At 41.1% G+C, this 13,458-nt stretch overlaps 1 protein-coding gene across 1 annotated transcript in view; it reads right to left on the bottom strand.

Moving 5' to 3' along the window:
- LOC126183816 (intermembrane lipid transfer protein VPS13A-like) overlaps positions 1-13,458 on the bottom strand; it is a 681,615-nt gene that overhangs the window by 577,789 nt on the left and 90,368 nt on the right. Inside the window, exons 3-6 of the mRNA XM_049926066.1 lie at positions 2,914-3,040; positions 2,053-2,224; positions 1,743-1,954; positions 1,345-1,519 (exon numbers count right to left, since the gene is read on the bottom strand). Coding sequence (XP_049782023.1) covers positions 1,345-1,519; positions 1,743-1,954; positions 2,053-2,224; positions 2,914-3,040 — 686 coding nt within the window. The remainder of the gene's footprint in view (positions 1-1,344; positions 1,520-1,742; positions 1,955-2,052; positions 2,225-2,913; positions 3,041-13,458) is intronic.

The raw sequence follows: 13,458 nt of genomic DNA, 5'->3' as shown, positions 1-13,458 counted from the left end.
CACAGCCAGTAGTCACTTCTTACACAAAACGTTACTTTCGAGTAATCAGTGCGAAATAATAACCTGCCGCTATTTAGATGCTGTCTCGGACACTCTGCACGGTGTCCGAAAAGCATTAGTACTTCAAAACTACTAAATCAGCCCCGAAATGATTTGTTTCAGCGTCCTTGCAGGTTACCTGCCTTTACAACGCGGTTCGGTAGCGACTTGAGAGTGCAAACACCGGAGCTATCACCCCTCTCCACTACCCGTACGCTTCCGCATCGTGAGTCACATGAGACATACTCAGTTTTGCAAATGAATGAATGCATACTAAATCTTACAGAAGCACCAAAATCTTGAGGTTCCGTCCTCCATTACCTTCTTCAGTGTGTTATTAAAATACATAGTTCTTAGCCTAAAGGATTAAGAACCTAGAGGAACTATTTTAAGTTGTTCGCGGCATAACGAGAAATCGCATTGCAGACCAGTTCTGGGATTCCCTTCCGATACTGCCGTTGTTCATGCTAATTAGCTCACGGATTTGCCGACGTGAAGATTGTTGTAGGACATTCTAGTTACCCTCTGATTTCATGCGCAAATGACACAACCATCAACTGCTGGCCATATTAACTACAGAAGCTTTGCCGCCAGATCGACCCAGCGCCTTCTATACGTAACGCCCTGACGAATGACTGCCGAAAGCGATTTCATTTTCACTCTTTTACATGAATTTAATTATAAATAAATAGTTTAATCATCTCACCTTACGGGTGGCGTGATTTCTTCTCTTCACGTTTAGGTGAAACTTTTTACAATATTATTATTATCACACATTATTATTGTGAGTTTAAATAAAATTCAGAGATAGATATAGGATAAGATACTTTTTATACAATACTGTGTTACTTAGTCACTGCGTTACAATGTGAATGGAGTTGATAATAACAACCTATGACAGATAGTTTTAGTGTCTCGAGTAACGTTAATTATGTTGCTCAGACAATGATTTCAAAATCGAGATGCATAACTTCTTTTATGAGTTAAATTAGCGAAATAAATTGTTATTAGACATTACCTTGAAATATGCGTGAAAGTAATGAAATAAATTTTAAAAAATGAGAATATATTGCTGAATAGACAACTTATCAGCGCTACTGGCCATGCGCGATCTGTAACCGCCACTGCCTTCTATTTAACCATTGACACATTTTTTAACACGTGTTTTCCGTGTTTGCGATAACATTATTTATCTGCTACTACAGAATGGCACAACACTTACGATAATATTAAAATAAATATATGAGGTGTAACTTGGACGGAAAGTTGTTGCAATCAGTTTATCAGTGAAAGGAATATTTTTACCTGTTGATATTCATCCTTTTGAACGATTCAGACAACTCCGTAATAGAGAGGTATTGTTGGCGTGACAGTTGAGTTGCTGCATCTTGTAAAACAAAATCTAGTAACAGTTTCGGTACCCTCGCTTCGTTAGATTTGTTTATTATTACTTTTATTTTCGCTGTTACTGGCTTTACAACTGGAATCATAAAAAAAGAAAAAAGATGGTTACAGCATATCTGAAAGAAGAACACTTAGTTCAAATCTGTCATAATATCCACTAACAGGAGCAAAGAATACCTGAAGCATGACATGTATTTATGTTTTGCAAAATGTTGTGCTGACACCGCCGCAAACAGTCATACATTGATCTTTATTGTACATAGGTTGTAGCAAATAATTAGCCATTAGGAAACACTTACTGAAATCAAAATCTTCGTTATTGGTACTGAACATTTCCAGACCTCTTCTCATCTCATTTCTCCAGTTGTACTGGGCAATATCCTGCATTAGCATTTGTGACACAAGTCCGCTCGCCGTAGTTTTAGGATTCCAATAGACCGAGAAAGATTCCAGTCTAATAAGCTGGTAGAACGATGTAGCGTTCTGAGCAGTGATTGCTGGTTTCCACTTGCTGAAAATTATGAAGGGAAATTTTTACGAGTGATCAGTGAACAAAAATTCGTGTAATGCTGAAGTCCACACTGTATAAAATAATTTTTTCTTTATTACCTATTGGTTGTTTCGAGGGAGACATTCTGAACACAGAAACCACAAAAAAATGGGTGATCTCGATTTGTGATAGTGTCTTCATAGCGAATATGTATATTTCGAAAAAAGATCTGCAAGTTGTTTATTATCGTGGTAAGAAGACTTTCAGTGAAAGTCTTAGAATCCTCTGGACCTATCAAGCAAACATAAGACAATATATACTAAGTCGATGATATTTAGCTGTAATAATAACAAAGACAAAACAAATTGAAAACCAATTATTACAACTAGAAGAACGTAGCGAGCGCGCGTGTGTATGTGTGTGTGTATGTGTATGTGTGTGTGTGTGTGTGTGTGTCTGCGCGCACGTGCAGAAAAATAAAGCAGAGATACACGTTTCACTTAATTCGTCAGACAAAAACACAGGAGACGTCTTATTTCTTAGATGCTTTATGACTGAGAGAAATGAGAATATTCATGTGCTCAAAACTTGTTTCAGCTCAATGCACATAATAATGTATATTTTATGTCAGAGAGTCTGTGTAATTACGACGCAGCAATGGGGCTGTTACAAACACTTTTTGTTAAAAAAAATACCGCACTTCACGGGAATTATCAAGCTGTGTGTTGCCCTCAACGCTGAAACAATAACAATTACTTCAGTTGGCAAATTCCTTAACATCAGCTGACATGCCTATTGCAAAACGTCTGCAAAAAGCTACCGAGTGAACGTTCAGAGCGAAGACAAATATTATGTTTGACGTTATTTGTTGCTTTATCAGTCACTCTTCTCTTCGCTTTTTACATTTCTGACTTAATTTCCAATACATCTAGTTTGAGAAGTCTGTTTGTGGGACTGACATGTAAGTTTGTGCGTCTTACCTGACCCTAGTAAACTTTCCGCTTCAAGGTCTTCCAGTTTCTTCCGTTTTGCTGCTCGCATAAGCCGTTTCTCTTTTTCTGGATCATACTCTCTGTCGAGTACAGGTCCAGCGATGATATAAACATCCTACGAAAAATTAAGTCAAAGTTACTTGAACAGCATATGCCAAGTAATAAATTTGCAATAACAATTCAAGTTGGATATTGTTTATCCAGAAGGTGAAATCGGGTTTTACAGAGAGAGAACTGAAAAATTTTAATGGCTATGATTCATAAATGAAAGAACTGAAAAGTGAAGTAAGCAGGAGCGTCATTCTCAGACCATTTTACCAGTTTTGAAATGTCGTATTTAGTTTTCTTTTGTACTTTAAATAATGGGAATATTACACAGTTTTAGTTTTGAGGAACCATTCTAATATTCCTCTGTAATTATTTAAGCAAATCACAGAAATTTAAGGAGGACGAGAATTTTTTTGGATTAGGATTCAGTACTTTAAGAGTGTGATTCATCACACATAATGTTAACAGCGTTCCTTCAACATCTGCCATGGCAACAATGAGCTGCATTTTTCCTAAGCCTAGGCCTATTAGCCCGAAGCAGAATATACCTAAGTTAACAGAACAAATTCCGACGAAAAATATGCCCCCTACCATCTGAAACATAGGCACATACTGTCATCTACACAAGTCTCATAAAATAAAGCTCTCTGTCAGAGAAGATAGGCTTAGGTGTATATCCAGGGTACGTCTCTGGCCGAACGGGAGGGGGGCGCCAATACATCATTCCGTCACCTCTATTTTTAGTATGCTGCAGATAACTGGTAGTTATAGCAATAATAAAGTATTTTAACATAATAATAATACTAACATCGAAATGGAAGATACTGAGCAAACCAATCGCGGAACAGAAAAGCGGCTATAATCGCTTAGTGGTGGAAAGGATACAGTGCCTGATGAGGTACCTGGAAGATTCTACAAGGATTATGCGAAAAACTTTGCTCCCCGTCAAGCTGCAGTTTATCGTAAATCGCTGCAACAACGAAGGGTACCTAGCGACTGGAAAGAAGCGCAGATCATTCCCGTTTACAAGAAGGGTCGTAGGACAGATGCCTACATCGTAGGCGTCAGTCTGTTGCAGAATTATAGAACGTGTTTTATGCTCAAGAATTACGACGTTTTTGGAAAATGAGTATCTCTCCTATAAGAATCGACATGGTTTCCGCAGAGATCCTGCGAAACTCAGCTCGCTCTATTCCTCCATGAGACCCATGGCCCCGTAAACAACGGCGCTCAGGTTGGTGCCGTGTTCCTTGACCTCAGGAAGGCATTTGACAACGTCCCGCACTGCTGTTTAGTGGGAAAAAAAATACGAGCTTACCGAGTATCGGAGCAGATTTGCAACTGGATTAAAGACTTCCTTGCAGATAGAACTCCACACGTCGCTCTTAAAGGAAAAAAAATTGACAGGTGTAAAGGTAATTACGGCAGAAATGCAAGGAAGTGGGATAGGACCGTTACAGTTTACAGTGTATATAAATGATCTACTACGAAGCGTTGGAAGCTATTTAAGACGATGCGGTCGTCTGCAAGAAAGTAGTAACGCCAGAAGACAGTATCGATTTGCAGGATGACCCACAGAAGATTGATTGATGGTGCAGACTCTGGCTATTGACTCTGAACGTAAATAAATGTAACATATTGCGCATGCTTAGGGAAAGAAATCCACTAGTGTACAGTATATACCCAAAAATGTCTAGGAATAACTATCAAGAGCAATCTTAAGTGGAATAACCACAGAAAACAAACAGTAGGAAAAACAGTTGCAAGACTGACATTCATAGTAAGAATATTAACGAAATGTAAAAAAATGGCTCTGAGCACTATGGGACTTAACTTCTGAGGTCATCAGTCCCCTGGAACTTAGAACTACTTAAACCTAACTAACCTAAGGACATCACAAACGCCGGCCGGTGTGGCCGAGCGGTTCTAGGCGCTTCAGTCTGGAACCGCGCGACCGCTACGTCGCAGGTTCGAATCCTGCCTCGGGCATGGATGTGTGTGATGTCCTTAGGGTAGTTAGGTTTAAGTAGTTCTAAGTTATAGGGGACTGATGATCTCCGATGTGAAGTCCCATAGTGCTCAGAGCCATCTGAACCATTTGACATCACAAACATCCATGCTCGAGGCAGGATTCGAACCTGCGACCGCAGCGATCGCGCGGTTACAGACTGTCACGCCTAGAACCACTCGGCCACTCCGAGCGGGTTAACGAAATGTAGTTCATCTACGAAGGAAGTGATTAACAAAGCGCTTGTTCGACCGATTCTTGAGTATTGTTAATCAATCTGGGATACTTAGCTTGTAAGAAATGAAAAATTAATTAGAAGATCTGCAGCTGTCATTTTTAACATTTACTTCACTTACGCCAAGGGTTTCGGTGTTCCATTACACCGTCTTCAGTTCCCTTGACCAGTGTAAGTAAATTGGCAGGAAACTTATCTCGTGTGCAGTCATAACAGGAGCCAATATTGTACAACCTGTGTCCGTAAACCCTTATTCAAAGAACGAATCAGAGGAAATTACACTCAACAGAAGGTACAAATAAATAACCGATAGGGAAGAGGAATTATATAATTTCCTACGTTTCATTCTTTGAATAGAAATCTACGGACGCTGGTTGTATAATATTGGCTCTTGTTACGACTGCACAGGAGGTAGGATTCCTCCCAGTTTACATTGGTCCACGTAGGGATACGGTTATCTCTGAAACAACCAGTTTTCGGTTACACAGATTCTTTTCCTCTCCAGTTTAACTTGACTGTTAAAATCACTGAAAATAACCGATTTTCGGTTTATTATTGCTATTACTCCCAGTAAACTTCGAACAGAAACTGCAAAATTCTAATGAAGGTGAAGGAGTAGATCACGATCGATATGGGATCGATGTTGCTGCGGAAATCGGTCTCATTGTCTCCGGCAAAGATTCCGAAAGTGAAGGAGACGGGCGCGCTACAGCGTGAGCGAAAGGTCACAAGTTAATAATTTTTGCTCCATCATCACTTTCAGATGGTATCAGTTTTTCACCCTCAATTAAAGATTTAATTACCATAGCAAAAAGCAACTGCAAACTGACTAGTCACGATATCATTATAAGGAAAAGTGTGAGGTTATCTACATCGGTGTGAGGAGGAATCCGTTAAATTTCGGTTACACGATAAATTACACGAATTTAAAGGCTCTCACTTCAAATAAATACCGAGGAATTACAGTTACGAACAACTGAAATTGGCACGATCATGTAGACAATGTTGTGGGGAAGGCAAATCAAAGACTACGTTTTATTGGAAGAACACTTAAAAGATGTAGAGGGTCTACTTAAGAGACTGCCTACACTAGGCCTGTCCGTCGTGTGCTAGAATAATGCTGTGCGGAGGATTAACGGAGGACATCGAGAAAGTCCAGAGAAGGGCAGCTCGTTTATTATTATCACGAAATAGGAGAGAGAGTGTCACTGATTGGGTAACAGAGTTAGGGTGGCAGTCATTATCACAAAGGCGTTTTTACTGCGGCGAGATCTTTGCACGAAATTTCAGTCACCATCTTCCTCCTCTGAATGCGAATATATTTTTTTTTTCTCCAACCTAGATCGGGAGAAATTATTATCGTAATAACGTAAGAGAAGTCAGAACTCGTATAGAAAGATTTAACTGTTCATTTTTCCATGTGTTGTTAGAGTGTGGAACGGTAGAGAAATAATAATAAATTATAGGTATGTGAATCAAATTTACCTTCTCTTCTAACGAACATTGTGGATGTTTTCTCCTTATGTGACGTCGCAAGTTTGTTGCGAGTCCTCCCGTTTTTATTCTTTTAAAGCAAATAGACCATTGTACTTCACTGCTTCTGCTTTTCGCAAAATACTTCCATCCTCGGATGATACCGTTCTGCAATACCATATCATTGATGTCCGAAGACTACCGGGAGGAACTAACGCACAGACCAAGTCTTGCATACAACACGTACACATTTATGCTATGTTAGGCCATGCCACACGGCAAGAGGTACATTATTGTCTCGGCAAATTCTGTACCGGTTGTTACGTCGTCTCTTTGCTGCTAGTTTGTAACTATAGGCGTTGTTATTAAAATACCGCTAATAGCTTTTTCAGAATTCTGTAATAACCCAATATTTTAAAGCAATGGAAATTTTATGAATAAGCATTAGAAATTTTTTAAAGAAGTTTTATTTAAAAAACCAAAAATTTTAATTTCGTACTCGGGCTTTCTTACGTGGTTATTAGTAAAAATGTGAAAAAAACTGATATAACCGAGACGAAACGAATACCGAAAAATGCCTGTTATCCAGAAATAAAATACCGGTATCGGTTTAACAGGTCGGTTTTTCCCATCGCTAGGTCAGGGTGATAAAGATGGTGTAATGGAACACCGAAACTGGTTGTGTACACAAATCGAATTCAAAAGTTACAGTTGTAGCTGTTTCAAGTTTCATTTCATATTGAACAGCCGAAGTGCTTGAAACCATCCATTACAAGAATGAACATACAAATATCTTACCAGGATAGAGGAGATAGAGAAGATCCAACAACGATCAGCGCGTTTCGTCACGGGATCCTTTAGCCGGCGAGAGAGCGTTATAAAAGACTAGGAGCAAATTGAGACGCGTATAGCGCGTGTGGCGCGGCTCAGCGCAGCGCGCGTTTTTGTAACATCGAAGGTTCAAATGGGACCGCGCAATTGCGACACGACGGGACTTGGACGCGAGACGCGCCTGCGCCAGTCATGTGAAGTTAGCACCACTTTTTCGAGAAATATACATTTTTTTCACAGTTCTTGTTAGATGTGCCATAGTTCTAGAGTTCTTTGCACAAAATTTCAATAGTTCTGCAAAATGTAACGAAGAAAACAAGCCGGCCGCGGTGGTCTAGCGGTTCTAGGCGCGCAGTCCGGAACCGCGCGACTGCTACGGTCGCAGGTTCGAATCCTGCCTCGGGCATGGATGTGTGTGATGTTCTTAGGTTAGTTAGGTTTAAGTAGTTCTAAGTTCTAGGGGACTGATGACCTCAGATGTTAAGTCCCATAGTGCTCAGAGCCATTTGAAGAAAACAACAATACTCGAAAAAATTTTCGTATCGGAAACATTCTTTGCCAATTTCCGCATAATGTAAATAAGTACAACGGTTCTGAGCACAGTTCTGAACAGAACTCCAAGAGTTCTATCGAAAACCCAAGTAACATTTTTTTGTGCAGCTAATAGTTTACGAGATAATTGCAATTTAAGGAGAAAATCTTTTCACTTACTGTGAAGTTGGCACCCTTTTTTTCATAAATGTATATTTTTTTCAGAGTTCTTGACAGGTATGCCATAGTTCTAGAGTTCTTTGTACAAAATTTCAATAGTTCTGCGGAATTTAGCGAAGAAAACAACAATACTCAAAAAAATTTTCGTATTGAGAACATTTTTTGTCAATTTTCGCAAAAATTAAACTTGTACAACAGTTCTGAGGACAGTTCTGAACAGAACCCCAAGAGCTCTATCGAAAATCCTAATAACATTTTTCTATGGCGATAATAGTTTGTGATAAATTGATTTAATGTGGGACACACTTTCTCTACAGAAAATATAAATATATTCGTACAACAGTTCTGATGACAGTTCTGGACACCATGTGAAGAGTTCTATCGAAAATCCTAGTAGAATTTTTTTGTGCAGGTAAAAGTTTAAGAGATAATTGCAACTTAATTAAGAACCCCATAAGAGCTCCTACTGTGAAGCTGGCACCATTTTTTTCAGAAATATATATATATTTTTCAGAGTTATTGATAGATAAGTCATAGTTCTAGAGTTCTCTGTACAAAATTTCAATAGTTCTGCAGAATTTAGCGAAGAAAACAACAATGTATAACATAGCTGATTCAGGAACCCTTTCCTTCTGATATAATTCTTACTGTTGCCACAATAAATCACTTGTGCATAGATTCCAACTGTACTGATCATTACAAAAATATAACCATTGACCAGCGGCGCACATTTCTTGCAGCGTTGTACAAAACATTCGGCTTATCCGCTGTGAAAATACCACACTTAACGCTATTGTAAAATTTACGATGGATGGCTTCCGTTTATCTACAGTGTCAGCATCTGTAGAATTATCTTCATGCAAACGTGATGCCAGGATTACACACTTCCCCTTTTTAGGTACAGAGGAAACTAGAGTTCAGTCTTGTGGAAGCCAAAAAAGGAAATGTGGGCAGCCCTTCTTTTACTGATAGCAAACTCTAGAGAAATCTCAAGCTTGTTTTTCTTCATCATGCCAACAAAAGAAAAATTCTCCCTTCATAGCTCTATTATCATTCCAGTACTAGTAAACCAGTTGTCCACTTTCACATTTCGACCTGACTAATATATAGGTTTACACAGTCACAGAACAACATCAAAATGTTTATTGATCAGTTGGTAAATCCTTCTGGTTGCAACACAGCGTATATTTCCAAATTGTACAGGTAAAATACTTAAGAATCCACACTTAAGAATCCATACTCGTTTGTTTTGATAGGTACATATTGGCGAAAACTGTACCTTCCACAGAATCCTTCCAGCTTCTTGTCTACTATAACATTTTCTCCAAGGGTGTAAGATTTGTGGGAGTTGCGTACAAACACAGTAAATATTTCCCGCATTGGTGTTAGCTTGTCTAATTGTCTCCTTTCATCACGAATAGCGCGACTGTAAAATCTAAGGCACTCCACAATAAATTTGAAACGTTTTATGTTCATTTGCGGGGTGAAATTTTTCAATGCCATCACCATCAGTTCCTGACAGATCTTCCAGGCTTTATCTGTTACTTTTGTTAACAACAATTAAAAACAAGAGACTGATGAAGGCTTTCAATTCAATAACATTTATTGATTTTACCCCTCTCTCGCGCTGAAATGAAGTTTTGATGCTCTCAAAATTCTGATTGGAATACAAAACTACAATAGACAAATATCGTCATCTATGAGGTAATTACAGCATCACAAAGGCTGCTTTGGCTGCACCTATTGGTCCAGGTAAATTTCGAATAATATTATCCTCTTCGAACAATACGCTTTGGATTTCTTCAACATGATCTAGTACTTCCCACTTAAAATAATAAAATTCCCATAAAATAACGCAACCAGGCGCACTGTATTAATCTGATATTTGACGTTCAGACAGCGGACACTGACGATTAAACAGTTCAAACAGAATTTAAGTGCAGTTTACATTTTGGATTAACTTACTACGTTGATAGACAAATAAATTAATTGCTGAAATGAAATACGAAAGGGCACAGTGGATAAAAACGAGCAATCGGCTCATCTCATCAAGAGAGCATTAGCGTCGATACTGAATCATACAACAATGAAAGGCATACAGAGAAAGGAAGCTATAACGAGAAGGCACCAGTGCTGCCAATTGTTGACAAGTAATTTACAGAATCACACAACAATGAAAAGCATACGGAGAAGGGAAGCTGTTAACGAAGCAGCGCCAATACTGCAAATTGTTGAAAAGTAATTTACAGAAAATTTCGACATGTGTCAATCTGAACAGCTGCGCCCGATGGAAGGATAATGAAAACTATGATATGTCCCTAAGACCTCTCAAGACCAAAAAATAATAAACAAAGCACAGCAACAATGCAAAAGTCGTGGCACTACATCTGGAAACAATGAACACGTGAACTGCGTCTATTGAACAATCGGCAAATGACGTCAGTGTAGTAGTTACAATAGAGGTAGCATCAAAGCTTCTCGCAGTAGCATCAAAGATAATGACAACAACAGCTGCACTTTTTGGGTGGCGCGCGCCGCGTCGTGTGAAGTCGCCCGCCAGCGCTGCATGTCGCTCCTTGATCTGCCCCTAATGACTAAACGTAACAATAATGCTCACTCTAATGCGAATAATCATTATGCTCGTTCAGTCAGAGCTCTTGTGCAGTCGGTGCCTGTTGTGCAGTCGGTGCTGTTGTGTAAGTGATATTTATGAACTGTAATACCCATAAAAATGTACAATCTACTAGAATTGAAACGTCTTCTCAGCATGGAGGAATGTAATCGATGATAGAGGCATTCAATTCACTCCGTCTCATCCGGTCTTCCAAAAACTGTCCGATGCCATGGCCGACATCGGCTCGAAAATGTCTTCAAAACATACTTACACAACAATTAAAGAAGATCGTCATGATCTGCTTACTTTTGTTAGAAACACTTTCAGGCTGGAATGTTTCGTTGAAGAAAAAGACGACGACAGCAAGGATGAGTCGTGGAATATTTTTGGTTCTTCGTGCAACAAGGACATGACAAAGCAATTCGACTTACTACTGTCAGCAGAAAAATAGTCTACCATAAAACCAACAAAGAGGAAACTTGGAAAGCCTTCAAGACCGGAAATAGGGAAATGGACCGATTTGATGGCTGATAAGATTTATGAACATCACAAAATTCCATGTGCCTTTTCTTTCAAATACGCGAAAGTGTGTGAAAGTTCAAGTTCATCAAAGTACTTCTTGACGATCAAAGGAAGATGTACAGAATGCGGAGCCACTTTCGAAGGGATTGCTCTGAAGAAGCCGAAAAAGGACAAAGATATTATTCCAAACTGCAGACTTTTAAACTTTTCAGACGATAGCATTCACCTGAAAAGAAGACAACTTCCTGGCACGAGAAGACAACAGGTAGCTGCTAAATTGGTTGATAACTGGATGCCTGCAGCTCTTTGGCGAAATTATGAAGCGAAAAATATGTCTTTCGGAGACGTGATTCCTCCAAATTTACCAAATGCTGATGTCCTGAGAAAGGCTAAAGAAGACGAAAGGGACAAACGATTTGGTATAACAACTACACTCCTGGAAATTGAAATAAGAACACCGTGTATTCATTGTCCCAGGAAGGGGAAACTTTATTGACACATTCCTGGGGTCAGATACTTCACATGATCACACTGACAGAACCACAGGCACATAGAAACAGGCAACAGAGCATGCACAATGTCGGCATTAGTACAGTGTATATCCACCTTTCGCAGCAATACAGGCTGCTATTCTCCCATGGAGACGATCGTAGAGATGCTGGATGTAGTCATGTGGAGCGGCTTGCCATGCCATTTCCAGCTGGCGCCTCAGTTGGACCAGCGTTCGTGCTGGACGTGCAGACCGCGTGAGACGACGCTTCATCCAGTCCCAAACATGCTCAATGGGGGACAGATCCGGAGATCTTGCTGGCCAGGGTAGTTGACTTACACCTTCTAGAGCACGTTGGGTGGCACGGGATACATGCGGACGTGCATTGTCCTGTTGGAACAGCAAGTTCCCTTGCCGGTCTAGGAATGGTAGAACGATGGGTTCGATGACGGTTTGGATGTACCGTGCACTATTCAGTGTCCCCTCGACGATCACCAGTGGTGTACGGCCAGTGTAGGAGATCGCTCCCCACACCATGATGCCGGGTGTTGGCCCTGTGTGCCTCGGTCGTATGCAGTCCTGATTGTGGCGCTCACCTGCACGGCGCCAAACACGCATACGACCATCATTGGCACCAAGGCAGAAGCGACTCTCATCGCTGAAGACGACACGTCTCCATTCGTCCCTCCATTCACGCCTGTCGCGACACCACTGGAGGGGGGCTGCACGATGTTGGGGCGTGAGCGGAAGACGGCCTATCGGTGTGCGGGACCGTAGCCCAGCTTCATGGAGACGGTTGCGAATGGTCCTCGCCGATACCCCAGGAGCAACAGTGTCCCTAATTTGCTGGGAAGTGGCGGTGCGGTCCCCTACGGCACTGCGTAGGATCCTACGGTCTTGGCGTGCATCCGTGCGTCGCTGCGGTCCGGTCCCAGGTCGACGGGCACGTGCACCTTCCGCCGACCACTGGCGACAACATCGATGTACTGTGGAGACCTCACGCCCCACGTGTTGAGCAATTCGGCGGTACGTCCACCCGGCCTCCCGCATGCCCACTATACGCCCTCGCTCAAAGTCCGTCAGCTGCACATACGGTTCACGTCCACGCTGTCGCGGCATGCTACCAGTGTTAAAGACTGCGATGGAGCTCCGTATGCCACGGCAAACTGGCTGACACTGACGGCGGCGGTGCACAAATGCTGCGCAGCTAGCGCCATTCGACGGCCAACACCGCGGTTCCTGGTGTGTCCGCTGTGCCGTGCGTGTGATCATTGCTTGTACAGCCCTCTCGCAGTGTCCGGAGCAAGTATGGTGGGTCTGACACACCGGTGTCAATGTGTTCTTTTTTCCATTTCCAGGAGTGTAGTAAGCCTGTTGAAAACCTTCAAATTGCAAAACATACAACCCATCGGGACGAAATTCACGCCATCGGATTGGACCCATTATTCTGTATATATTGGCTGAAAGATCAAAGTCAGTTGCACAAATATTGTCATCAATTCAATAGCAGTGTATACGATTCAGTAGATGCTACAGGTGGCGTTGCATTTCGAGTTATTTCACGATTTGGGGATCTGTCAAACAGGGCTGACTGTGTATAA

The sequence above is a fragment of the Schistocerca cancellata genome, chromosome 4, assembly GCF_023864275.1.
Source record: "Schistocerca cancellata isolate TAMUIC-IGC-003103 chromosome 4, iqSchCanc2.1, whole genome shotgun sequence".
Lineage (NCBI taxonomy): Eukaryota > Metazoa > Arthropoda > Insecta > Orthoptera > Acrididae > Schistocerca > Schistocerca cancellata.
The sequence above is the reverse complement of the archived record's forward strand: the minus strand, read 5'-3'. Positions and strand labels throughout refer to the sequence as shown.